At 45.5% G+C, this 27,852-nt stretch overlaps 1 protein-coding gene across 2 annotated transcripts in view; it reads left to right on the plus strand.

Annotated features, from left to right (window-relative positions):
• PIP5K1B (phosphatidylinositol-4-phosphate 5-kinase type 1 beta) overlaps nucleotides 1-27,852 on the plus strand; it is a 310,458-nt gene that overhangs the window by 171,877 nt on the left and 110,729 nt on the right. For both annotated transcript variants that reach the window (XM_019463652.2, XM_019463653.2), the window contains exons 4-6: nucleotides 8,597-8,714; nucleotides 17,432-17,584; nucleotides 23,292-23,591. In XM_019463652.2, the coding sequence (XP_019319197.1) occupies nucleotides 8,597-8,714; nucleotides 17,432-17,584; nucleotides 23,292-23,591 (571 nt within the window). The remainder of the gene's footprint in view (nucleotides 1-8,596; nucleotides 8,715-17,431; nucleotides 17,585-23,291; nucleotides 23,592-27,852) is intronic.

Below are 27,852 nucleotides of genomic sequence, written 5' to 3' on the forward strand. Positions count from 1 at the left end.
ACGGGAAGGAGTGCACTACTCAGAGTAGTGTCTGTGTAGCGTTAGAAAAAGAGGGCATCCGCTCTGGAAAACAGTGTGGAGGTTCCTCAAAAATTAAAAATAGATCTACCCTAAGACCCAGCAATAGTGCTGCTAGGAATTTACCGAAGGGATACAGGAGGGCTGACGCATAGGGGCACTTGTACCCCAATGTTTATAGCAGCACTCTCAACAATAGCCAAATTATGGAAAGAGCCTAAATGTCCATCAACTGATGAATGGATAAAGAAATTGTGGTTTATACACACAATGGAGTACTACGTGGCAATGAGAAAGAATGAAATATGGCCCTTTGTAGCAACGTGGATGGAACTGGAGAGTGTGATGCTAAGTGAAATAAGCCATACAGAGAAAGACAGATACCATATGTTTTCACTCTTATGTGGATCCTGAGAAACTTAACAGAAACTCATGGGGGAGGGGAAGGGAAAAAAAAAAAAAAAAGGAGGTTAGAGTGGGAGAGAGCCAAAGCATAAGAGACTCTTAAAAACTGAGAACAAACTGAGGGTTGATGGGGGGTGGGAGGGAGGGGAGGGTGGGCGATCGATATTGAGGAGGGCACCTTTTGGGATGAGCACTGGGTGTGGTATGGAAACCAATTTGACAATAAACTTCATATATTGAAAAATAAATAAATAAACACATCTTCCAAAGTTTAAAAAAAAAAAAAAGAAAAAGAGGGCATCTGAGAAGCAACGGCTGATGCCAGGATTTTGCGTCCCGTCATTCACAAGATGGGCTGGGGGCCCGCAGTTGGGCCTCCTATCTGGGTTCAGTCGCGTAGCTCTTCCTCCGTGAGGCCTTCAACTTAGCTCTCCTCCAGAAAACTTAGGAGAATCCCGCCCGTTTGACACCATAGGTGGTGTCAGAAACACCCCGGTTGACCCTACAGGTCACCTCCAACTCGATCGTGTTTTGGGGGGGAAATCCGTTCAACAAATCAATCTGGGGCGGATGGTGGAGACAGTTGCATATCTGTGTGAATACACGCGGTGCCACAGAACTGGCCACTTACAGGTGGTTTAAATGGTAAGGCTTCTGTTACGTATTCTTTGCCAAAAGAAAGTAATTAAGTTAAAATGTGTTAAGTCTCGTGCTAGCTTAGGATAGGAAGAGAAGTAATCGTTATTAAATTGGAAATGTCCCTGCGACTGCAATGGCCTAGCAAATAAAAACTCAGCTATTTGACTTGCGGGTGCAGGGCAGTCGCTTTGTCTTCGGGGCTCTGCGGATAAATGTGTAAGACACAGTTACATTTTAAAATATAAGTATTGCTCCCCAAACGAAGCCACTTTGGGTATGAGTTGTTACTTACTGGGCTCGGGTGAGAATGGCTGGGGAGAGCCTTTGACCCTCAGTATCTTCGTTGCTTTATTTTTTTTCAAGTCTTCAGGGAAATGGTACTTAAGTTCATCTCTACATCTAGTTGTCAACTGTCCCGAAATCAACCCATTAGGTGGTGAACCGAGACAGCCTAGTTTTGCTTTAAATGCTCTTGGTTGAAGAATACAGTAGATCTATCAGGAATTTTGAAGGTTGCTTCTCTAGGGTCCTGGGCAGCCACCAGAGCTAGCTTCCAGACAATGAGAACAGTGACAGGTGCTCCGTGTCTGCTGGTCTTTTCTACCCACCGTGTCCAATCAACAGAGCCAGCTTTGGACGGGCCCCGGGGAAAAGCGGGGCCCGAGCATATGGGCCCCAGACCAGCACCCTCAGGATCACGTCGAACTTTGTTAAGAAGTCAGATCCTTGGGCCCCACCCACATCAACTGAATCAGGAACTTCAGGGATGGGCCCGAGAAATCTATTGAACCATTCCTCCAGGAGATTCTAAGCACATAATTGTTGGAGAACCACTGACCTCGAGTGTGACTTCCCATGTGACAGGGATGATCTTTCTCGTAGCTACCAAATTTTGTTCTTGGAGTTCTTACGTGATTTTTGCAACTAATGTTAAACTCCAGATGACTTTTCAGCAAACACCTAAAATATCAAAATTACATCTGTGTCCCAAGTAAATTATGCGTGACACTCTATGAGATACTTTACAACAAGGAGCATGTAACTAGGTTTTCATGAGCTCTTTCTTGGTGCCATGAATCCTTCTGTTCGTGGATGACTTATTAAAAGCATACTGTATCTTGATGATTAAGGCAAAACGAGGTCTCCTTTTTCTTCAGGAGTAGAAAAGCCAACAGTGTCCATGCCTAGAATTTGTGTCTTTGACCTTCACCCTCTAGGCCACGGAGAAGCATCAGCCCCTGTGTGGCACCCATGTCGCTGGGGGAGGGGAGGCTTAGCTAATGACCCTATTGGGAGGAACCCACTGTCACTTAAAATGTATCATTTTAACATATATATAGCTTTTTAAGCATCAGTGTGATAGGAAGCATTTGATGCAGACAAGAATTTCTTTTAGCAAATGCCATATTGTTTTTTTTAAAATAACATACACACTCTGGATGTGTTTCCATGAAAACGGAAGAAATGGATGTGGGTCTTGCCTCAGTTTCCTCATCTGGGCTGTTCGTTAATTTTGCCAAGGGACTGAGCCCAGCTCTTCTCAGTGGAGGTGATATTGGCTCTTTTGGATAAGACAACACTTTGTGCCAGGGTACACGTGTTAGGATATTTGTCACCCCTGAGGCCTTGCCAGTAATATCTATCTCTTGGTTACTCTCGCAGCCACAAAGCTCCCACAGAGTGATGAGTCAATTCAGTACCTTGGCCATGGCGACCGTTCCATGGATATAGACCCCCTGTGAAAATTAACAAACTGTACTTTATGTCAGCTACACATCCGTAAAGCTGCCAGATAAAGTTTCCTCCCTGGCCATCCATAAACTCCCACACTTGCCTGGAGACAGGAGGAAGGGGGAGGAGGTGGGCAGGACTGTCTCCGACCGTCCAAGTCTTTGATGGCTCTACAACGCAATGAATCTATCTGGGTCATAGAGAAAACTCATTGCATTGGGTGTCTTGAGATGTTCTAAGTCACTGCCACTGTCTCCCTTAGCAACGAAATGTGTCATGTTTGTTTGTTTACTTATTTCAAAGTGGTTCACAGTTATTTTTAGATATTATATCCTGTTCCACACATCATTTCATTTTGTAGATGGAAAAAAAAAAAGCCGCTGGACTTGGGATTTGAAGGATGATAGAAAATCCCTTTCAACAGGGGCGCCTGCGTGGCTCAGTCGGTTAAGCGTCCAACTTTGGCTCAGGTCATGATCTCATGGTTTGTGGGTTCGTGCCCCGTGTCGGGCTCTGTGCTGACAGCTCAGAGCCTGGATCCTGCTTCGGACTCTGTGTCTCCCTCTCTCTCTGCCCCTCCCCTGCTCGTGCTCTGTCTCTAAAAAATTCAATAAAATGTTAAAAAAAATTGTTTTTAATCCCTTTCAACAATCTGGTCCCATGATCTTCCATAGTCAATGTAGATTAGTAAGAGAGCTATGACCACATGATAATCTTTTGATCCCAGGTTCTGCAGTGCAGTCAGAAACTCAAGGTTGTAGATAAAATGGCATGTGTAAAGGGACTAGGAAGAAAGAGGAGGATGTTTTCTAATGTTTTGCCATGTAAACATGACCCTGACATGGCAAAAGGAAGCAAAATTGATGAGTGCCAGCCGTGAACCGCCCATAGTTTAACTGACATAACATTTATATGATACAGCATATAGCATTAACTTATTGTTACTATCTTTCAACTTTACCCAAAAATCCATTTTACAGATGGAGTAACTGAGGCCCGGAGACAGGAAGTGTCTTAACCCAAAGCTATACAACCAATAAATGGTGATGTCAGGATTTGAACTCAGGGACAGCCGACCCTAAAGTTTTGTTTTTCCTTACACCGTGGCAGGAAAGCACGGTAACAATAGTTCCGCTTGTTTGAATCAGAGAAAGTACCCAGCTTCCACCTTAGAAAGTTTTCCCTCCAGCCCCTTGACAAGCAGCTTTAATCCTGTCCTCCGTTCCGCTTCAAGAGACGCCATCCCGGCTTTGTCTGCAATGGAAAATAGGGCTTGAAAGCTGGCAGTAAAAGTTTATATATCTTTCCATATTCAAGAGTAATCATCTACCCAAAGAATTTATAAAAGTCTCTTGCATTTTAATCTCCTCCCTCATAAAATGGAGTTCAGTTTGGCGAACACAGATTGCTCTCTGTATGCACTCTTGGGGGTGGATGGGAATAGCCAAGGGATACCCTCATTGGGCAGAGAATTACCCAGAACTGCTGTGAGGGTGCGACATTTTTCTACGTGGCAGGCAAACATAGAGGTCAGCAGTTCACGTGAGCATTGCCAGATTTCAGTGCTAGATGTTAAGGTTTTGACAGATGAGGCAACTGCCTGCATTTCAAATAATACTGACGTAAACTCATCCAAGAACCCATCTCTCTCTTACCATGGGTCAGCACACTCCAGCCCATGGGACAGACCTGGCTCCTTGCCCCTTTTTGTTAATAAAGTTGCCTTGGAACACAGCCACATCCATTCATTTACATATTGTCTGTTTTCCCACAGCAGTAGAGCTGAGTGGTTGCAACAGAGATTCTTTTTTTTTTTAATTTTTTTTAATGTTTATTCATTTTTGAGACAGAGACAGAGCATGAATGGGGGAGGGTCAGAGAGAGAGGGAGACACAGAATCTGAAACAGGCTTCAGGCTCTGAGCAGTCAGCACAGAGCCCGACATGGGGCTCAAACTCACGGACCGCGAGATCATGACCTGAGCCGAAGTCGGACGCCCAACCGACTGAGCCACCCAGGTGCCCCACAACAGAGATTTCTTAAAGGATTGCCAGCCCCTCATCGGTACAGACATTCTCTAGCCCGTCTACTGTGTGGGTGGATAACACACAAATCATCAAAGAGGATGCGTGGCTGTTTCTGGACAAGCCAACCAGGATGATGTCCTTCCAAGTCAAAACTCTTCAAATATTCGTTCAACGTTTTTGGGGTAGGGACGGGGAGACACCAATTTCCTACTCATAAAAGGCGCATACCTCTTCCTTTAGTTCCAGATAAGAGGTTTATTGTGTGTAGTGATTGTTATATAACATTGTAACTTACTTGAAATTGCCTTCAAACACGATTTCCCAGGATGGTACCAACTACTTGGGAAGTTCAGCATATAGACAGTGATATCCCGTGTTCCAAGTACATGACCGCCCAGGATGCAGTATTTGGTTGTGGAGTTTAAGCTGCTTTCATCTGCTGATTTTTAAAGATTGGCTGTTAGCTGGCTGGCCTTAAAAGATGGTGTGGCCTTCTGGGTGTCTCAGTCGGCTAAACGTCCGACTTCGGCTCAGGTCATGATCTCATGGTTCGTGAGTTCAAGCCCCGCGTCGGGCTCTGTGCTGACAGTTCAGAGGCTGGAGCCTGCTTCGGAGTCTCTCTCTCCCTCTCTGTCTATACCTCCCATACTTGGGCTCTGTCTCTGTCTCTCTCTCAAAAAATAAATAAAACACGAATCTAATGTTCTCATCTTGTTTGTTCCTGACCAGCTTAGGCCATTACTGTTGTTGTTGTTGTTGTTGTTTTTTACCTGCTAAATGGGAATCGCCAGGTAGTGGCTAGTGCTTCCTTCAGACTTCAACATTGTATAATTCTAAACGTCCATTGCCACTAAGAAATACGTTTTTGTAAATTTGTTTAATGTTTATCTTTGAGAGACAGGAAGAGACAGAGCACGAGCAGGGGAGGGGGAGAGAGGGAGGGAGGCACAGAGTCCGAAGCAGGCTCCAGGCTCCGAGCGGCCAGCACAGAGCCTGACACGGTGCTCGAACCCACGAACCGTGAGATCAGGACCCGAGCCAGAGTCGGACGCTTCACCGACTGAGCCACTCAGGCGTCCTGAGAAATACATATTTTTAGATTTAATAATAGCAGTGGTGGGGCGCCTGGGTGGCTCAGTCGGTGGAGCATCCAACTCTTGGTTTCAGCTCAGGTCATGGTCTCACAGTTGTGAGATTCTCGCTTAAGATTCTCTCACAGTCTTGGTCCCCCAACTGCATAAGAATAAGCCATTTGAAGAAAAACACCCAAGGAGTAGAACACGGGGGTTTTATCTTACTGTGTGAACATTGAAGCTAATGTCATGCATTCTAATGGAATCAATGACTTTGATTGCATGAGCTACCAAGGACAGAAGAGGGTGGAAGAAATAAGAAACTGGCAACACTCTCAGCCCCCTGAAAGCAGCCCGATTCGGAACCCAAGGATCTGTACTTGCTTTTACTTGTTTGCAAGGGGGCAGAGGCATGTCAGTGGTCACTTTGAGCCTCTTTGATTTTCTCTCTTATTTCTGCCCAGCCAGCATTTTCAAGTTACTCCATGTCCTAGGAGTTCCAGAATTATTCCTCTTGACAATCCCATAGGACCTGGAACTGAGTACATGTCCCCTGAGACGTCTCAAAATACCGACTGAGGAAATGTTCGGATGCGATGTCCGGGCAGCACATGTGCATTGTGAATATTCAACTATTCTCGCTTCAGGAAACAGCAACTGTTCAGATGAGTAGGTGATTTGGGGCCGTTTCACACACGGAGCTGATGCAGAGGTGACGGCTCTTATCCCGGGCAGTCCCGGTCCCTGCACCACTGCCCTGAAGGGCAAGCCTTGCTGCTGCCTTAGTGCAAGCTTCACCTCTGCAGATAAGATGTATTATCTGATGTCAAGCCCTGACAATACAAGCCAACTACTTCCGCTGGAAGTCACCAGAAGAAGCCGTCATCTGTGACCACGCGAGAGGAAGAACTGGCCGAAGTGGATATATTGAATAGATAATCTCCTAAATAGCTTTCAAGGGTGATTTTTGACGATGATGGGTTTTTTTTTTAACTAATGAATTTTGAAATTCCAGTGTAATTAGCATACAGTGTTATGCTGATTTCAGGGGTAGTAGTGTTTCAGTAATTCTATGCATTAGTCAGTGCTCATCAGGATAAGTGTACTTTTTAATCCCCATCACCTATTTCACCCCTGCCCCCAGCTGCTTCCCCCTCGGGAGACCATCAGTTGTCTATAATGAAGAGTCTGTTTCTTGGTTTGTCTCATTTCTTTGTTCGTTTGTTTTTTCAATTCCACATAATGAGTGAAATCATACGGTATTTGTGATTCTCTGACTTGCTTCACTTAGCATAATACTCTCTAGATCCATTCACATTGTTGCAAATGGCAACATTTCATTCTTTTTATGGCTGTTATATTCCATTGTATCTGTCTATATCTCTAGACTATAGTGATTTTTCTTTTTTTTTTTTTTACCTTACCTGGTGAGTTTTGAACCTAACCTTCAGGTAAGAATCAACTTTACTATTTTACCATTTGTCTTAAAAACTCACTGTTTTATTCAGAAACTACTTACTGTCAGTGATGTGCTGGGTACCGATACAAAAATCTGGCTGCCATGGACACAGTTAAACTGTTGTAGGTTCCAAGTGTTTGTTGCATGCTGAAAGCGTTTTTCTTTGCACAGGCTTACTCGTATCCATAAAAATTAGACCATGACAGAGTTGCCTTAGAGCCTCAGTGACCCACTTAGAATGTGGTAAAGAGAGATCTTGAACCTCTCTACAAAATTGTATTAATCTACTGAATTGTTCTCATTTTTCACAATGAAAACTTTTAAGTACAGGTGGATTAGGTGGCTTGTCGGATGTTGGGTGAGATATATTATAGTTGTAGTCAAAGACTAAAATGAATGATAAACATCAAAATTCAGGCTAGTGGATGCCTCTAAGGAGAAAGAGAGTTTTATGATTAATAAAAAGTATAGAAGGCAGTTCAACTATACAGATAATATTTTATTTCTTAAGCAGCATTTTAGATTCATGAGTATTCACTGGTTTATTTCTTTATACCTTTTATGTGTCATAAATATTGCACAAAAATTTTCAAAGATGAACCCAGAAGAGGGGGGAAAAAAGATAATGATGTCTCTGGGAATGCACATCAGGGTTTTAAAATCGCTAAAATATTTAAGGTCTCTTTTCCTATAAATATGGATGTAAGAAATAGTTCAGATTCAGGACTCCCCCATTTCCAGTGTGATGATTTTGTGAGTGACATTTTTAAAACCATTTCACTTATTCCTAGTTTAAAATCTTTATCCAATGTTTATGGTCAAAAAAAAATGCATTTTTCAAATCATTCCATGCACTAAGCCCTGAATCTTCTACCTAAAGCATTACAACTGGTTTCACTGGGGACGATGGAAAATCACAGGAGAAAAGTCACAGGCACAGGGGGATGATGAAGAATTTTCAGGCTGAAGACACACTGGGATTGGCAGGGAATATGGGCTTGGAGTGGCCCCTGCTGACTTAGCATCTGGTTTGACCTGATGGCCATTGCCCTTGGACATGAGCTTAGAGAGACCCTCAACTGGGGTATGTTTTTCTAACAGGGAAACTGGCCCGGGACTAGTAGAACTACAATTTGAAGTCAAAATTGTCTTTACTAATTCATTCATTCATTCTCTCTCTCTCTCTCTCTCTCTCTCTCGCTTTTTTTTTTTTTTTTTTTTTTTTTTTAATATTTTAACTGCAGTGAAGGGAGCAATCTGACCCCAGCACATCATTACCCAGACTTCAGATTTAAGACCTATGCTCCACTGGCATTCCGATATTTCAGAGAACTTTTCGGTATCAAGCCTGATGATTACTTGGTAAGAACCTGTCGTTTTCCTTCCTTCTTCAGAAACGTGTGATCTAAACATTTGTCTCGTAGCAACAGCGACAAGTCGTGTGTGTCTCTTATTTTAAAATGCTCTGGAGCCTCGTAAAAGGTCCAAGTTTTATAATGATGATAAATTTAGCTTCAGGCAACATGATTTGACTCTGCAGCCCTTACTGATAACTACAGAATCTGCTATGGTAATTGATATTTAAATAACTGTGGTGTTGGTTGCTACGTCAGATCATTATTCTAACAGATATAATTAGTTATAAATACTCCTGTGAATTTTGCTGATTGCATTCTACTTGAAAGCCTTCCTGTTTTAATTGCCTTACTTATTCCATTCATCTCAAACCTGCCTTGGCCTGCAACCATATTCACCTTGACCTACAATTTGAACAGGATTTTAAAGGTGCTGGATAGGCTTGTTCTCAACATCTTTTGATGCAAGCTCTTTTTAAACGTGTTTTTATTTGGCGCAAGGGCATATTTTATCCTTAGAATTGTCGTTTCTGTCCATCATCTTTCTGGCACGCAGCAGGTGTAACACAACAGCTTTTTTGTGAGGTAGTCTGATCTGACCTCCTGCTCGAGGAACCCGGAACTTCCTTTTTGTTTCAAGAGAAAAATGGTTTATTTCATAATTTGATCACTGTTAACACCCTGGGGCTCTTCACAATCCGTTTTCAAGAAGCTGTAGGAAGGATGCCATCAAATATTTATTGTTCGTCCTTTCCTGAATGATCTTAATAAGACTTGAGCCAGATCCTGGAATAAAGCTTTGCACGGGAAGTATAGCAACATTTATCACTGGGAACAGAGACTATCGAAAGTGCATTGTATAATTTGGCTGAGATGCACATAATAAAATTCAAAGCTCATTCTCTTCTGCGCCGATGAAAACCTGCGCGTGACCCTCTTCTTTTTTTTTTTTTTTTTTTTTTTCAGTTTTTATTGTAACTCCAGTTAACGTGCTGTGTTACATTAGTTTCAGGTGTATAATATGGTGATTCACCACTTGCATACATCACCTGCGGCCAGCACAGCAGGTGCACTCCTTAATCCCCATCACCTGCTTCCCCCACCCCCACCCCCACCCCTCTCCCCTCAGGTATGCCTCTCTTCTTTAGTTGCGCCCTAAGAAACTCATATGACTTCTGCTCAGTGAGATGATGCTGGCTCCTCAAGGCACGTTACCAAGACTTCACAGGGCAGTGGGAACTGAGTAAAAGTCCCTGGGCAGTCCTGCTCCCCTTAAATGTGTCCATCCAGGTAGCTTTCTGCCTCGCCACGCCCCTTGAGCTGTGATGTCAGGTGTCTCTACCCAGCCTGCCCTCCCCAGCTACTCCAGTGCACGAACCCATGCGTTGGGGGGAGGGGGGGGGTGTGGATAGGTACTAGAGAAGATTCTTTGGTTTCTGACCATTCTCCCATTACTGAGTGTCACTGTCATTCAGGAAACATGTTGATGGAACTCAGTGGCGTCTTGATGCTGTTTTATTGAAAATGAGATTGTGCTCTCATCTGCCACACGTTAGAAATCACTTGGGTTCTCCTTCTGAATTTCCTTGAGCTTCTGCTAACCGAGGAGATGGCATTTGCTTGCATTTCATAGCACAGATCCCGTCATTGTGATGAGATGGCCAACTGCCTCCCCTTCACCTGTAGGTCTGTCTTTGGCCCTCCTGGGGCCACTGAGCTACATGCTGGGAAGGCAATTTTCGCGCTCATTCTGTCCGGCAAAAGGGCTTTCTTGGGGGAAGGCCTTTTTCTGATCAATGGGGCCACGGCTTACAGAGTTTCCTAGTGAGCCTTTAAGTTGGCAAAGTTACTTTCATCACGGGGTTCGAGTGTGTACAGAGGAGCCCAGGAGACTAAGCTGATAGCTTTGCAGAGCAGAAGTCTTCCTTCATGGAGCTGGCAAAAGGTAGATTAATCAATCATCGGATACTTCGAACGCTTATGCAACAAAAATACTTTGCCACCGATTATAGGGAAATTTGAAAGTTAGAAGCCATGACCCTCAGGGAACTTAGAATCCAACCGGCAAGATGACTTTATGTGGGCGAAACATCAGTTCTACCAGACAGCAAATAAAAAGACTAGAGGGAAATAGCAAACAGTCCAGGATTTCAGAGGAGGGAGGGGGTCGGTCTCTCTCTGTCGCATAGAGGATCAGGAGGGCGTGAAATGGTTTAGCTCTAGTGACTTAGAAATTGGAAGGGATTTGAGTCGGAGGGAAAGAAGGGAAGTTGACTGCACATTTGATGATGTTGAGCAGTAATGTTTTTGGTGGGATGATGGTATTGGGGGTTCAGTTTCAAAAGAGGAGTCTTTGTCTTTTAGAGATGCATGCCAGAGTCTCTCTGGAGGAAATGAGTTGATGTTCTGGGATTCGCTTTGAGAGACTATGAGGGAAGCAGGCAGAGGAGTGATGGGGGTATAGTGGAAACAAGATTGGCCATGAGTTGATAATTGCAGAAGCCAGAAGAGAAGCATATGGATATTAATTACACAATTCTCTTTGCTTTTATGCAGGTTTGAAATTTTCCGTAATGAGAAGTTGGGGGGAGGGGCAGGGAGAAAAAGATAGGAACAGGCAGGTAAGAATGCTTTTCTTCGATTCCATTTTTCCACCTCCCGTATCAACACAGTCCAGTAAATGCACCCATCTCTGGGACCTACGAGAAACAGAGGGCACTGGCCCTGTAGCTAAACATGGCTACCTGGTCCCCAATGGTTATGGCCATCTACCTGCCCCACACTGAGACACCCCCCGGGGACACCCCCAGCCCAGAACTAGAAGCTTACCTCCAAACCACTTAATCTGAAAACCCCAGCCAGTGATCTCAAGTGTGGTAGAGGAGGAAGGGGTTTTTCACCTGACATGACAGGCTTTCCAGAATTAGATACAACCATCAGACTTTTTAGTCCAACCGTTCATTATAGATGAACAGTCTAAAGCTGGGGTCGGTGAAGGAGGCACCCAAGGTTTTCCACGTTGGTAGGCGCAGACCCCAGACCAGACCTGGGATCCCCCAGCCCTCCCCCGGGCTCTTTCCCATTCCCCAGCTGCCTCTCAGCCCAGAGTCTCAGACCTCTCATTAAATGTGTTCACAGCGTAAGACTCCCTTGACCATGAAACCGTCAGCTGTGATTATCCATTCTGAGACACCTCCCCAACGGGGTCAGACACCCTTCACGAAGCATTTTTTTGGAAGAGTTAAGCCCAAATAAAACACAGGAAAATCAAATAAGACCTCCCTTAAAAAAAAAAAAAAAAAAAAGGATACCGTGCAAATGCCAAAGTACATCCTGGCGTCTGTCAAACTGGGGCTAGTTGAACCCAAATTTGTGAAGATAGACTGATCTAAAAGGGGAGAGAAGGTAACATGATAGAGTGATCGGTGACTCTCCAGCCGGGCCTGATGCTGATCCCCCTGATATGTGTGCATTTCCACTTAGTGCTGTGGTCTTGTATCTGGACTTTCGCCTGAATTACTCTGTTTACGTTCTCAGTACCATTAACATCCGCCATCTGCATACGGATTACAAGTTTCATGTTGGAACATGCATAATTTGGATTGTGAGACCGCACACTGAAGGTGCTTGTGCATACACAGCCCAGCAGCCTGGCTGTGCCTCCTTCCTTCCTTGTTCCAAAATAAACGCCTCTCGAGGGAAGGCCAAGGTCCCCGGAGCATTTTTTTCCCATCTCTGCTTGGGCAGCAAGCCTTCGGTTTGATTTCCTTCTCCCCCAGGTGCCGGAGTGGCCCAAAATCCAGGGTGATTTGTATGACGTCTTTCCAGACTCACCGGCACCGATAAGAGCAGGGTGAATATTTAACACTATCAAGGGAAAGAAATGGCAGGAAAACTTATCTGCACCCCACTGTGCAAGTTTACGTTGTTACTTTGCCTTGGCGGGGGCGGCGGGGCATTAGGGGGTGGGGGGGCAGCTGGATTGCACTTTGTAGTCTTTTCCAGCGGGAATAGTCAGGAGGCCCTACAGGAAATAGAAGGGAGACAATGAATGCATTGGAACAGCTTGCACAGAAGAGAGAGCCTGAAAGGAGGTACATAAAACGCAGGGTACACGTGGGGCCTTGTTGATCAAGGCTAATTAAAATGTTCCCGTCTCTCCTCTTTATTTGCTCTTAAATGGCAACATTTCAGAGCAGGTTGCTTAGCGCGGAGCGTGGTAACCAAGAGATAGGGTGAGGTATCACGGGATTATACACGAGGACGGTAATATTCCTGATTGATCTCAAAATGCCAGTTTCTTGCACACCACTGCACTGCTGGTAGTGACCCCCAGCGAGTTATTAAGAAATGCCAAAGCGATTTATTTTTCCCTGCATATCAATGTATAAATTACCTATTAAAGGAGGATTTGACAAGTAACCAATGAAGTATTTTCCCTATAATGTCACTGCTTCTAGAAGAATTTGAGGCTTTAATTAGAAGCAGATGATTAGGTCTGAATCCAGCTTTCTCTCGACCGCTCTTCCTGAATCACCCCCTAATTTCTCTATTTGCAGCCTCTAATTTCTGCATTCTGTGTTGTTGTTCGACTTCCGCAACATTAACTCCTGTCTGTAGGAAGGCTCTGTGCGGGGAATTCAGAGCCCATAAAACAAAGAATCAGAATTCCTAAAGAGAGTCTGGGGGTCTGCCTTCGCTCTTTAGAAGAGCTTGGGGTCCACACCTTTATTTTCCAATGTCTCAAATCTATGATTTTACGGGAGACCCATTCTTCTTCTTGACTCACTGTGTCCCAGCAGATCTTCGGGTAGCCTCCTGGTTGCTGGAGCTCAGCCGAAACCCTTAGTACAGTTTTTCCTCACCTAGAAGGTGTGGACTCACTCGCCTGTGTGTGGTCATGTGATAAGACATAGCCCAGCATTAAATCCTTAGCGACACCTGGGTGGCTCAGCCGGTTAAGCCTCAGACTTCGGCTCACGTCACGATCGCACGGTCCGTGAGTTCGAGCCCCACGTCGGGCTCTGTGCTGACAGCTCGGAGCCTGGAGCCTGCTTCGGCTTCTGTGCCTCCCTCTCTCTCCCAAAAATAAACAAACATTAAAAAAAAGAAAAAGAAAGAAAGAAAGAAATAGGAACAGCAGTAGGTACGTGGTCACTCTTTGCCAGGGTTTTGGAAAGCATCCCCTTTGAAAACCTTCAGCTACTTTCTTGTAGACCTTAGTGTCTTTGTTTCGGCGATGAGGTTCCTTGGACTCCGAGATGCCAAGGTACTTCCTCCAGGTCGCTGAGGTGGCCGCTGGCAGAGCCGTGATGTGAAAAAAGGTGATTCCAAGTCCCACGCCCTTCACACTCAACCAGCTCTCCAGGTGGATCCTGCACCCACGGCAGGAAGGCACCCTCTGCTTCCGCTGGGCTTTTACGGCATCCTTTGTGCAGTCTTATTTTTCCTCGTCTCTGCATCACTCGTAATGACCGAGGCATTCTAATGCTGCTCAGCAAGAAAGCCTCAGGAAGCAAGCCCAGGGCCGCCTGGGCGGCTCAGTCCGCTACCCATCCGACTCTGGATTTCGGTTCACGTCACGATCTCACGGTTAAGAGATCGAGCCCCTCGTCAGGGACTCTGTGCCGACAACACACAACCTGCTTGGGATACGTTCTGTCTCTCTGTCTCTCTCTCTTCCTACCCCCGCCTTGCGTGTGCTCTTTCTCTCTCTCAAAATAAATAAATCCACATGAAAAAGAAAAAGCAAGCCTGGAGGAAAGAAGTAGAAGATAGAAGGCAGCACGCAGTTACTTCTTTCTTTTCTTGGAAAATTGTGTTTCCCTCATCCACGTGCTGCCGAAGCAAGAGAATTTAAAGTCACCAGTTAGAACTGCCTTTTAAGTGTTTTTTCTCCCGGTTTCTCCCTCCCCTCTCCTTGTCCCCCACTCCCCCACCTCCTACTCCCTCCTCTCAGCCTTTTCTGTGATGGACACTTAAATATCCAGAAGCCCAAGGTAGAAAGCTTTGGGCAATGTTGCCAACGTTTGCACCCTTAGGGTGCGACTGTTTAAACCCCCGCCTTTGCCCCTCACCAGGACTGGTCTCATCTCACACGCTGGGTCTTGACCTTTTTCTCTACACTCGGTGTTTCTCTAAGTCAGTAATGGGGATCCTCAGTTCATGAACACTGAGCTCCGTAACCAGACATTGACTTCTCTTTTGGGTTTGTTTTGACGTTTTTGGTGAGATCGACAGCCCTTCACCTTAATTGGTGAAATTCAGCCCTTCATCCGGCAAAAATTCGTGTCGTGCCTGCTGTGTGCCAGGCACCGATCCTGCCCTGTGTCACCGCGTAAGGTATGAGTAGCCGGTGCCCTTGTGGAGTTCTGCAGGCTGGTGGGGACTCGGGATCCTGAACAGGCACGTGAGGGATTTTGTGGTCACTTCCACGATGAGAACCAGAGATGCGGTGCCAGGAAGCAGACACGCTGTAGACGCACAGGAGCGGGAAGAGGGCTCCAGAATAAGTGCTCTCCAGTCCCACACGCGTCCCTGCACGCGACGTCCCACAGCCGCTCCCTTGCTGTGCACCCTGCGTGTTCCTTTTGTCCACCTGCAGTGGCTTCTCAGCACAGTGGACAGAGCGGTCGGTCCTCTGCTCCAGACTTTCCAACGGCTTTCAGCTCCCTTAGAGCAAAGTTCCAAGTCCTTGCAGTGACCCATGCCACCCTGTGCGGTCTGGCCCACCTGCCCTCTGGCCGCTTTGCTTGCAGCCCTCCCTGCTCACTCTGCTCCGGCCACTGGCCCCCTGGCTGTGCCTTGAGGTCCCCAGATCTCAAGACCTTTGCATTTGGAGCTCCCCTCTCCCTGACACACCCTTCCCCCAGACAGCCGCAGGCCTCTGCTCAAGTCCCCACCCCCTCCCCCCCACAGTGAGGCTTTAGTGACCCAGCCTTCTTGAAGTTTATCGCAGCCCAGTCCTCAGTCACGGCTGGGACTCTGCCCCCTTTCCGTGCCTCATCTTTCTCCACAGCACTTAACTGCGTTCTGATGTATAATTGATTTACTTGGTTACCGTCTGTTTTCTCCTCCTGGGCTCTAAGCTTCATGAGTGCTTGAGACGTAACAGATGCTCAGCAGAAGTTTTCTCAGTGTTAAATGAATACATGAATGAGTAATAGTCAGCCCGGTGAAGGTAGAATGGAAGTTGTTTGGGATAAAGGAAAATGCAGAATCCTCGTAGTTGAGTGTCGCTGGCACATTTGAGAATATGGGAAGCACCTCTTCGTGGCTAAAGCTAGATTTTAAGGAGGGAAGTGATGAAAGAGAAGGTTGGAAGGACAGGTGGGGCCATGCATGGCCTTGAAAGCTCTGTTAAGGGATTTGGGTGTTCTCATCTATCCAGACGTCGGAAACCATCGAAAGATGTGACGGCATGGAAGGACTTGATCAGATTGGCATCTTAGAAAGATCTCCGGTTTCCTGGTGGAAAATGCAGGAGAGAAATGGAGAGTGGATAGTTGAGGCAAGGTGGAGTCTCCCATAGCAATCAGGACATGATGTAAAACCACTGAATTGAGGTATGAGCAAAAGAGATGGCACGAAGCGGGCAGATACCATCGCTAGTCTGGGTACGAAAGATGAGGAAATGGGGGGCATCGAGGTTGATGCCCAAGTTTCTGGTTTGGGAACAGAATAAATAATGTTTCCGATCCTTGAATTAGGGAAAAGAAAGAGGTTGAAGGGATGCACATGATGTAGAGTTGCCATGTATAGTTGTTTAGGGTGTGCACTGCCCAAGAATGCCTGGCTAAGCTGAAGAAGTAGAGGCTGGAATCCAGCCTTTGTTTTACTTATCAACCTTGTATCTGACCCAGAGCTCCATCTTCCAGAAGAAAATCACCTCTTTCTAGTTACTACAGAGGCATCATAGGGGCTGACCATAGCCCTGAGATGAATTTGACTTTGAACTTGTTACAAGTGAAGTGCTTATGGTGTAACCAAATAGAAATATCTACTGAAAAAGTTAGGCATACAGGGGCGCCTGGGTGACTCCGTCGGTTAAGCGCCGACTTCAGCTCAGGTCACGATCTCGCGGTTCGTGAGTTCAAGCCCCGCGTCGGGCTCTGCGCTGACAGCTCAGAGCCTGGAGCCTGCTTTGGATTCTGTGTCTCCCTCTCTCGCTGCTCCTTCCCCACTCCTGCTCTGTCTCTGCCTCTCAAAAATAAATAAACATTAAAAATGTTTTAAAAAGTTAGGCGTACAGGTCTGGAGCATTATAGAGATCTGGGCTGGAGCTACAGGTGTTGAAACCATGCGTGGATGACATCTTTTGGGAAAGCAAATAGAATGGGTGTTAGTGTTCAAGTGACAAATACACAGTATAAGTTGTACCTTCAGTCATTATTTTATGGGCACTTGGTGAAAACAAAACACCTTAGACAACAGTACTGTTGACGTTCGTTCGTTGGAAAGACATGATGATTCATGATTCTGTCATATGACACTGGAGGTGAGAAGGCGTTTCTGTTTGTCATAGAATCATTAAGATAAATGGATCAATTAAATTTCTAGAAATCCCAGAGAGCCCTCTTAGTGTACATGGAACCTCCTTTGGAAGCTCATGGAAGAGAACTTTCTGTTTCAGAATGGCCAAGATCATAATCCTACGATTTTCCTCCTTGGAAGCATCATGTATGCTAAATGTATTTTTAATCATTTATTTATCTACTCTTGTAGTATTCCATCTGTAGTGAACCTCTAATAGAGCTGTCCAACCCCGGAGCCAGTGGATCCTTGTTTTTTGTGACCAGCGATGATGAATTTATCATCAAAACCGTTCAGCATAAAGAAGCTGAGTTCCTTCAGAAGCTACTGCCAGGCTATTACATGGTAAGTAACCGTCCCATCAGTAAACTCCTACTTGAGATTTCATTATTTTCCACCACAGTTCCCCCCCACTCCCCGCCGCCATGCTTTTAAAAAAAAATATTTAGTTTTCTTTATCTGTGATTTATTTTTTAAGACTTTGTTTATTTGGAGAGAGACAGAGACAGGCGTGAGCGGAGGAGGGGCAGAGAGAGATTGGGAGAGAGAGAATCCCAAGCTGGCTCCGCACTGCCAGCAGAGAGCCCAACACGGGCGGGGCTCCGTCTCACAAAACCATGAGATCATGACCTGAGCCGAAAGCAAGAGTTGGACGCTTGATCAGCCAAGCCACCCAGGCGCCTCTTTTCCTATGCCTTTTTACAGTGACCCTGTGCCACGTTTCTTTCCCTTTGGTGAGCTTTGGGGTGTGTTTGGATTATACTGCAACGGTTATCGGATAGATTTTACAAGGTAAAGGAGCCTTGTTGTAGAGCAGAGTTGACCCACACCGTCCTGGGTTCAGATCCCAGCTCAGCCATCACCTAACTGTGTGACCACGAGTAAGTGACTTAACGTCGGAGCTGTAGTCTCCTTAGTCTGTGAAAGCTGGGAAATGCGTGTCTTTGACAAGTGTTGTGATGGAGGAAGGGTACAGGATGCGGGATAGAGGAAGCATTGCATCACAAGACTCTTGGCGTCCAGTACGCGGTAGGAATATGAGTGGTTAGCGCTCATCGAGCGCTAAGCTGTGTGTGAAACACAGCTGTAAAAATACTACTTAAGGGGCGCCTGGGTGGCTCAGTTGGTTAAGTGTCCGACTTCAGCTCAGGTCATGATCTCACAGTTTGTGAGTTCGAGCCCCGCGTCAAGCTCTGTGCTGACAGCTCAGAGCCTGGAGCCTGCTTCAGATTCTGTGTCTCCCTCTCTCTCTGCCCCTTCCCCGCTCATGTTCTGTCTCTCTCTGTCTCAAAAATAAATAAAAACATTAAAAAAAATACTACTTAATTTCAGAATCTGCTGGAGACATTAAGTGTTGTAAATTATACACATAAATATAGGGGTCAAAAATCTAAATAAAAATCTTAGTGGAGAGCAGACACAGATTTTAAAAGGTTTGTTTGCTCCTGGGGCACCTGGGTGGCTCAGTTGGTTAAGTGTCTGACTTCGACTCAGGTCTTGATCTCACGGTTTGTGAGTTCAAGCCCCGCGTCGGCCTCTGTCCTGACAGCTCAGAGCCTGGAGCCTGCTTTGGATTCTGTGTCTCCCTCTCTCTCTGCCCTTCCCTCTCGCCCTCCCTGCCTGCCTCTCTCTCTCTCTGTCTCTCTCTCTCAAAAATAAGTAACATTAAAAAACCTTTTAAAGGTTTAATCCTAAACAAAACGGAAATTGTTTTAGAGCATATGGTCTATGTACTTTGTATTAGAGAAAACAGAAGATCCAGAAAAGCCAGAAAAATGCAGCCAATTTTAATTCTTTTTCCAGAGCTACATATTACTAACATTTGGTGTATGTCCTTCCTGATATATTCTATTCATACACACATTTTTAAATAATATAAAGTTGGGATCAAACTGACATTGCACTTTACTCACCTGCTAAGTGAATAAGTCTTAAACTTCTTTAGTTCTAAGCTTAGATAGAACTGCATTGTCCAATATGGTAGTCCTTAGCCAGATGCAGCTTTTAATTTGAAATCAATTAAAGTTAAATGAAATTGTAACGTTTAGTCAAACAAGTGGTTTATCTGAATCTTACTTGTAAGCTAACATAACAAATAATATAATTTACCCAGTTAACAAGAAAAAATGTGAACATCACGTGATGATCCAAATAAATGTTGGGTAGAAATGAAGGCGTTCAGAATTCAGCATCTCTTCCTAATTAAAATTCTTTCAACTGGGAGTGAAGTTTTTTAACATAAATAAGTGAACACACACGTACGATGCACTCATCAGTCTCCAAGAGTTCACCTAATGCCTCATGGAGAAGAACAAGGGCCCTTTCGTTGGAAATAAAGATAAAGGTGTCCTATAGAGGTCCTGTCTGGTGTATTTGTGAGAATTTCTAGCAATAACTTTTGAGCACAAAAAGAAATAGAAGAAAAGTATAAACACAGTTCTCTATAAACAAAACAGTTAAAAAGGAGCAAAACTTGGGGCACCTAAGTGACTCAGTCGGTTGAGCGTCTGACTTCGGCTCAGGTCATGATCTCACAGCTTGTGAGTTCAAGCCCCACGTCAGGCTCTGTGCTGAAAGCTCAGAGCCTGGAGCCTGCTCTGGATTCTGTGTCTCCCTCTCTCTCTGCCCCCCGCCTTGTGCTCTGTCTCTCTCTGTCTCTCAAAAATAAATAAACATTAAAAAAAAAGGAGCAGAACTTCAAGAAAATTAGCCAGCAGTTTCTAGAGATGATGAGAGTCCAGATTTGCAGGATATAAGATAGGTCTACACACGCCACTGTGTTCCATTATGCAGATCATACAGAGTAGGAGAATAGAAGGAAAAAAAAGGAGATCCTGTGTATGACAACAGGAACTTGTAGTGAACATGATTAGAAGAATAAAGATCCAAATAAATGAAAGCATACTATAATTCTGATAAGGAAATCAAGTTATAGTAAGAACTATAATGTGTAAACAATAACCCCAAAAGAATTTTTTTAAGTTTGTTTATCTACTTAGAGAGTGAGCATGAGCAGGGGAGGGGCAGAGAGAGAGGGAGAGAGGGAGAGAGGGGGAGAGAGAGAGAGAGAGAGAGAGAGAGAGAGAGAGAGAGAGAGAGAGAACCTCAAGTAGGCTCCACGCTGTCAGCACAGAGCCCAACTTCGGGCTCGAGCTCCCGAACTATGAGATCATGACCTGAGCCGAGATCAACAGTCTGACGCTTAACTGCCTGAGCCACCCAGGTGCCTCCCCCAAAAGAATTTTTGTAATAAGAACTCTAAAATGCTTGCATCTGTAAAAACAAATATGTAAGATCAATATGAAAGAAACTGCAAATTGTTATTCAAAGACATACAAAGTTCTGAAATAATGAGACACGCGTCGTTCCTGAACTCAGTATTGTAAAGATTTCAGTTCTCCCTCATCAGTTTAGAAATCCAATCTAATTGCAATCGTGAAGGCTTCTTTGAGAAAACACCAAGTGTCAGCTGACCCCGGTGCTGCCGATGAGCCTGGGGGGTCTGGGGGCCCTGGAATGGGAGACCACGGTGGGGGTCGAGGACAAGGAGTGGATCCCGGTCACCAAGCTGGGCCACCTGGTCAAGGACATGACGATCTGGAGAAGATCTGTCTCTTCTCCCTGCCCATCAAGGAATCTGAGATCACTGACTTTTTCCTGGGGGTGTCCCTCAAGGAGGAGCTTTTGAAGAATATGCTGCTGCAAAAGCAAACCCGTGCTGGCCAGCAGACCAGGTTCTAGGCATTTGTGGCCATCGGAGAGGACAATGGACACGTCGGTCGGGTGTTAAGTGCTCCAGGGAGGTAGCCAGTGCCGACCGTGAGGCCGTGATCCCTGCCAAACTTGCCAGGGACCTGTGTGGTGAGGTGACTCCGGGGACAAGATCGTCAAGCCCCACACTGTCCCGTGCGGGGTGACCGGCCGCTGTGGCTCTGTGCTGATGCGCTTCATCCACGACCCCAGGGGCACTGGCACTGTCTCCGTCCCTGAGCCCAAGAAGATACGGACGATGACAGTACTGACGACTGCTACACGCCAGCCAGGGTCTGCCCTGCCACCCGGGCAACTTCACCAAGGCCACTTTTGATTCCCAAGACCTACACCTGTCTCTTCTCCACCTCTGGAAAGAGACTGTTCATCAAGTCTCCCTATCAGGAATTCACTGGCCATCTTGGGAAGCCCACACCAGAGTCTCCATGCAGAAGACCCAGGCTCCACTTGTGTTCGCCACATAGTTTTATACAAGGAAAACAAAGTGAACTAAGTCTGTGTTGAAAAAAAAAAAAAATGCCAGTGGGATTTTTCCCTGAACTGATTCATTTGAAAACGAAAGCAAAACAAACAAAAGAAAGTGGAAACAAATATCGTTTTAAGAGCATTTAAGAAAATAAACGGTGGAAGGGGAAGGTTGTAAGAACAGACAAAATAGTTTTGATAAGAATTAAAATGGTGGATCTGCCGGAACATGTACCAAAAAAATCCATAAACCTGCACTAATATTAAAGATGTGGAATTAGTATAGTTCTAGACAAATAGATCAATCGAGTCAGATAATTCCTATTTTCAGATCTTTCTCACACACACACATACACACACACACACACACACATGAAATAATTCCATATGGAGTAAAAACCAAATGTAAGTGAACAAAACTAGTAAAAATTTGGAAGAAACTAGAAGAAATTATAAGCTTGGGGTATAACATCTATATAACAAATATATAGGAATATATATAAAAGTTGGGAATTGACGGGGAGGGGGGGCACCTGCATGACTCATTGGTTGAGGGTCCGACTTTGGCTCAGGTCATGATCTCACAGTTCTTGGGTTCAAGCCCCATGTCGGGCTCTGTGCTGACAGCAGCCTGGAGCCTGCTTTGTATTCTGTGTCTCCCTCTCTCTCTGCCCCTCCCTTACTCACACTATGTCTCTGTCTCTCAAAAATAAATAAATGTTTTTAAAAAGATTTTTTTTTAAAGTTGGGAATTGGAAGAAGGATCAGGGGTAGTAGGGAACCTTTTCGTGACATAAATGCCCTCCAGCAAACTTCTTAATTTCTCTCCTACTTTTAAAGTGAAACACTAAAAATAGGCATGCATTTCTTAATAGTAGAAAAGATAACATGACTGGAAGAAAATATTTGCCCTGTAGAGAATAGGAAAATGCTAAATATTCAGAATATATTGAGAAACTCCCAACGATAACCCAAAACTACAGAAAAGCTGGCAAAGGATATTAATGCATAATTCTTTTGGAAATGGCCAGAAATAACATTAAAATGTTACATTTCTCTAATAATCCATGGTATTCCCATTTTTGAGAGAACAAGTGTCCGTTTTTTAATGATCTTGCTTACATAGCCTTTAAAGCTCGATACTTTGTGGCCCTGGTGACGAGTGACAAGAAACAGATCGTCTAACAAAGTGTGGCTGTGAATTGGTCTACCCATTTTGGAAGACACTTTTTCAGGAGCTATTAAAATTTTAAGTGCTCATCTTTTAGACCCAGCAATGAGTTTTCTTTTTAGCTCCTTTAGAGCATAGTCACACATGGCTCTAATCCATTCTTTCCCTGTTTTGAGTTGGGTCTCATTTGGGACACTCTTTTCAGTTCAGCCACTTTTAATACCATGGGTTTAGAATGATCAAGTTACTGTTCCAGTGAACCACCGTAAGAGCCAGATCAGAAATAGCAATATTTTAGTAATGGCCTTTAAAGTTTATTTATTTTTGAGAGAGAGAAACAGAGTGGGAGCAGGGGAGGGCCAGAGAGAGAGGAAGACACCGAATCTGAAGCAGGCTCCAGGCTCTGAGCTGTCAGCACAGAGCCCGACGCGGGGCTCGAACTCACGAACCGCGAGATCATGATCTGAGCCGAAGTCAGAGGCTTAACCGACTGAGCCATCCAGGCGCCTCTAGTTATGGCCTTTAATAAAGATAATCACATTCCATTTTTCATTATCATATTGGACGAAAGCACATATTTGATGGAGCATTATTTTATGAAAATTGGAGATTTAAAACATTTTTTTTCCCTTTTTCTCTTTTTAGAATTTGAACCAGAATCCGAGGACTCTTTTGCCAAAATTTTACGGACTGTACTGCATGCAATCGGGGGGCATTAACATCAGGATCGTGGTAATGAACAACGTCTTACCGCGCTCCATGAGAATGCACTTCACATATGACCTGAAAGGCTCCACGTACAAGCGAAGAGCTTCCCGAAAAGAGAGGGAGAAATCCAACCCCACCTTCAAGGACTTGGATTTCCTGCAGGACATGCACGAAGGCTTATATTTTGACACAGAAACTTACAACGCGCTCATGAAAACACTTCAGAGAGACTGCCGGGTAAGGAAATACCATTGCCGGGATTGCCCTGGGAAAGGCTTCTGTGATAATGTCACCTTGGTAAGGAATGTCCAGAACAGACGTGTGGAATCCCTTTGTTAACAATCCCAGTGCCCATCCATGCTTCCTTGATGTTGAAGGAATTGGTGGACGATAAGGGAATTGTCTAAGAGTGTCTATGAATTTTAGTAAAAAGCAAAGTCAGCTTTCTTTGATAAAATTAAACAAGAATTTTTTTTTTTTTTTTTTTTTTTTTTTTTTTTTTTTTTTTGCTTTCCATCCTCCCCTGTGGTTAAACCGGAGGGAAAAGGAATTGGGTGTAATGCAATGATTAGCAAGAAAAGCCATATACAAATTTTGGCACAGGTAACATTCCAACCGGGGAGAGAAGTTCCCTGGATACTTGGTGTGGGTGCAGTACGCTCGCTGAAATTATTTTGGGCCATCATGAATGAGTCCCAACACTTAGAGCAAAGACCATAACGTGGTAACTTTGCCTGCAGGATTGTCAAAAGGAAGAAGGAATTCATAGTCCCTCAGCCTGCCACTCTTAGGAACAAAATAACAAGACCCAAAACCTGGGAGAGATTTTTCCCGATAGGGTGAATTTACAGAAAGTAGGTAAAGGTTCCCTTGGAGAAAACGATGGAAGTGGAACTGGGATGGCTTCTGAAGAAGGATGATCATCTGATGAACACGTTCTCAGAAAGAGCGTTTTGTGCCCCAGGTGAACCTGGGAATACCGTCTAGCTCCAAGCTAAGTTGGGCATAGCGGAGGTGGCCAGGGCTTTCTCTAGGAGTGGATAGGCTTCTGGGACGTATGAGCTGTGTCTTCCAGACTGTGGCTTTCCGGACCTTGTGTGGCCCTGGACAGACGACCCACGTTGGTGCACCGGGGAGGGGGCGAATCCTTGCTGAGAAACACAGTCCTACTATTTATGGGTCGTTTCTTTCTACCTGTTAGGATGTGAATGACGATGTGCAAAGGTATGTCATTGAGTGGGTCGTTTCATTGACAGCGAAGTTACTCCGCAGCGCCTATTCTTAATGCCCAGTGCACCAGACCAGCCTAGGATTTTTTGATGTACGTTTCCTTTCATTTTCTCAACATCCGTTTGAAGTTTGTAACCATTCTCCTTCCCATTTTAACTGGTGAATCATCAGGCTCTTAAAGAGGGCAAGCAACCTGCCCAGCGTTACTTAGCAAGTCAGGGGCGGCGCCCACACCTCCTTGGGTACAAAGTATGTGCTGTTCACAATTGACGCGTAATGGCTCGCTGTAAGGAGTTTTTGTTTTTCATTATCTTTTCACAAGTCAAGGGAACTAAAGCAAACCAACAACAACAACAACAAAAATGTCCAGCTGAGCTATTCAGCTATCTGGGTGGATATGAATGATTCATGTTTTTCTTTAAAAAAGAAAAACGAACACACACACACACACACACGCACACACACGTTTGAGTAGAAACCTTTTCCTGTGCTTTCTCTGCCCTCACAGGATGTGGGTGAAAAGTGACTCTCCGTTCCCTAGAGTTTAGTACAAGCCTCTCCAATTTTAGATTTTCTCTTTGTGTGCCTGTGTGCTTCTTGCCTCTTTAATATGGAAAGCCATTTTTTTCTGTGTCTTCTAAAACCACAGGTTCCTATGCCAAAAAAAAAAAAGGCAGGGGGGTAGGGAGTCAAATGTAAAAGAGCCGTTGCACGAGACTTGCTGTTTATTAGTGTTTCTTGAGCCCAGTACTGACAGGACGAAGTCAAACATGTCTCTTCATCAGGAATGAGACCCTGGAGATTGGCTTCTTTATTTTTTATTTTTGGAAGATTTGTTGTCTTAAGGAAGGTCAGTGAAGAGGTCCTGAAGCCAGCTCCCTCTCATCCACCCCCTTGGGTCTTGACCCTGACTCAGACTGTGGAACTTTTTTAAACGATACACAACACTCATCTCCAGAAAGGCTTTGCTCAGGCTGGTGTGGGAGCCTTTAAATGCCTTGCTGTGAGGGAACCCGAGTCCCTTCCATGATCTCCCTTGACCATGACCACGACCTTTGTGATCTGGAGTCAGCCCCTGGCTCCCCGAGCAGAGCTGCCTTGGGGAGCTCAGGCGCATTTCCAGAATGGTGGGTCTCAAGGTGTAGCAGTCACAGGCCGCTTGGCAAAACGGACGAAAGCTGTGAACCGTCTCCCCAGAAGAATGCCCATCCGCTCCCCAGTTCCTGCGACCCCTGGAGCCCATCACAACCCACCCGCCTCCCCGAAGGCTGAGTCCCCGTGCCAGAGCCAGGCACGATCCTCTCCCTCTCTCTGTGTCGTCAGGTCCTCCTCAAAAGGGCCAGCCCTTCCCAGGCAGACACGAGAAGCCTCCTGACCTCATGCTGACCTCTCGCTTCCTGCCCATTCCACTTCTTCCGGTTTTTGGCTTACCCCCTCATCCCCAGGATCCCATTTTCCTTGCGTGAGCACCGGCCAGAAGACACCCGCGTGGTTCGTGGACCCAGCACGGCCTGGGCCTGTTGTGCCCTGCTCCCCACAGTCTCCTTCCCCGATTCCCGGCTTCCCCAGTCTGAGCTCGGGCCCTCGTCGGTAAGCCTGCCCCCCTGGGATGGTCCATCCCTGGCTGGCCCCTCCGCACAGCACCTTAGCCTCGGAGCTCTTCCAGAAAAACCGAATGGACTTCATCTTTCCGTACGGTTGAGACAAAGATTCTTCCCAAAAGGGCAGGGGATCCCCATCCTGGGGCCTCCCCAGTCTCCATGTTGCTGTTCCTTACCGGCGGTGTCTGGGGAACATGGCCGTGTGAATCATCAGGTCCCCTTTCTGGAAGCATTTCCTCTCCCTGGGCCTCACTCTGTGCCTGTTGTGACAGCCCTCGGCACCCGTAAGTGAGCTTGACCCGGGATCCGAGTCGTGATAGCGGAGTACCATCAGGACACCATAGGTCACTTGCTGTCGAAAACAGGAAGTAGGATTTATTCAAACCATCCCCATGCGATGTAAGCTGAGAGGCAATTCTTTCTCTGGACTCAGTAAGTCACCATGTCCCGTCCAGTCTGCCTTCTAAGTCTTGGATCTTGCCCCCCCCCCCCACCTCTTTCTGCACAGCCGCGGCCTTTATTGAGACCCCGACGGCTCATTGCTGGGAGTTTTGCAGTAGCCTCCTCACTCCTTTTCAAGATCTCTCTCTTCCACCACATCCAAGTGCTGCTGCCACAGTGATCAGAGGACCACCTGCCTGTGCACCAAAGCCCACTCTTCCTAGCTTGGGCCATTACCATCCTTCCTCCTCTGGCCCCGGCCACCTTCTCCGGACGCTTCTCCAGCTCCCTTCTCAGCCTTCTCTCACCTCCATGCAGAGCCCCTTCCTTCCGCAGCCTTTCCCATCTCCTGGACACATTCTGTGAAGGTTCTGGCCTTTTCCTGCGTGCCTCTCTCTGCTGGGCTCTCCCTCCCCGCTTTCCTTCACCTTTCTCCCTCACCTGCCCCCCTCAGGACCGCCGCCCTCACTTGCTCTGAGACCACCATGCTGTGGCTCCCCAAGCACCCCGGATTCACATCTTTTGTGGCATTTAATGCGCTGTTTTATTTATTCACATGCAGGTCCGTGAGCTTGAGAATCAGACCTTCATCTGTCTTTGTATCTCCATTGCCCGGCGCTTAGTAAATGTTTACTGAGATACGTATTTGAACAAAGGAATAAGCACAGTAAACTATGTGATGACAAAGAGACACATTTAGGTTACATCTCCAAGAAAAAGCGGCCTTTGGTGACTTCTGTGTGTCTGGCTGAGTTTTGAGTGCTGCTTGTGGAGGAGGAAATATCCACTTTCACTGATGTGGCTGCCCTGTGGTCACAGAGATTGTAATGTGATAAAGCACATGATCTCCATTTCGAATCCCAGTCAAGGTACTGAGTGTCCCTGTATTAAGCCCTTTGTATAATAAAAGTGTATTTCTCTTTCAATTGTTTTTTCATAGGAACAATATTGGAGAAGTCATTAGACTTTAATACTGGCCCCTGTCTCCTTTAGGTGTATATCTGATCTGCCCAGCTAGACTGTCACTGTCTCAAAGGCCACAGCTCATTCCTTATATTTCTCTGCAGGTGCATTACCTGGCTTATTGTATGCACTCAGTACCTATTACAAGATAATGTAAAAAACTCTTTTGAATCGAAATTTATGTGTTCATTTTGGAAGAATAATTAGGAACTATTTTTATCTTCATTTTTAATTTACTGTAATTATTTCTTCTCCGACATAGC

Source organism: Panthera pardus, unplaced genomic scaffold, assembly GCF_024362965.1.
Source record: "Panthera pardus isolate Hobbes unplaced genomic scaffold, ASM2436296v1 HiC_scaffold_20, whole genome shotgun sequence".
NCBI lineage: Eukaryota > Metazoa > Chordata > Mammalia > Carnivora > Felidae > Panthera > Panthera pardus.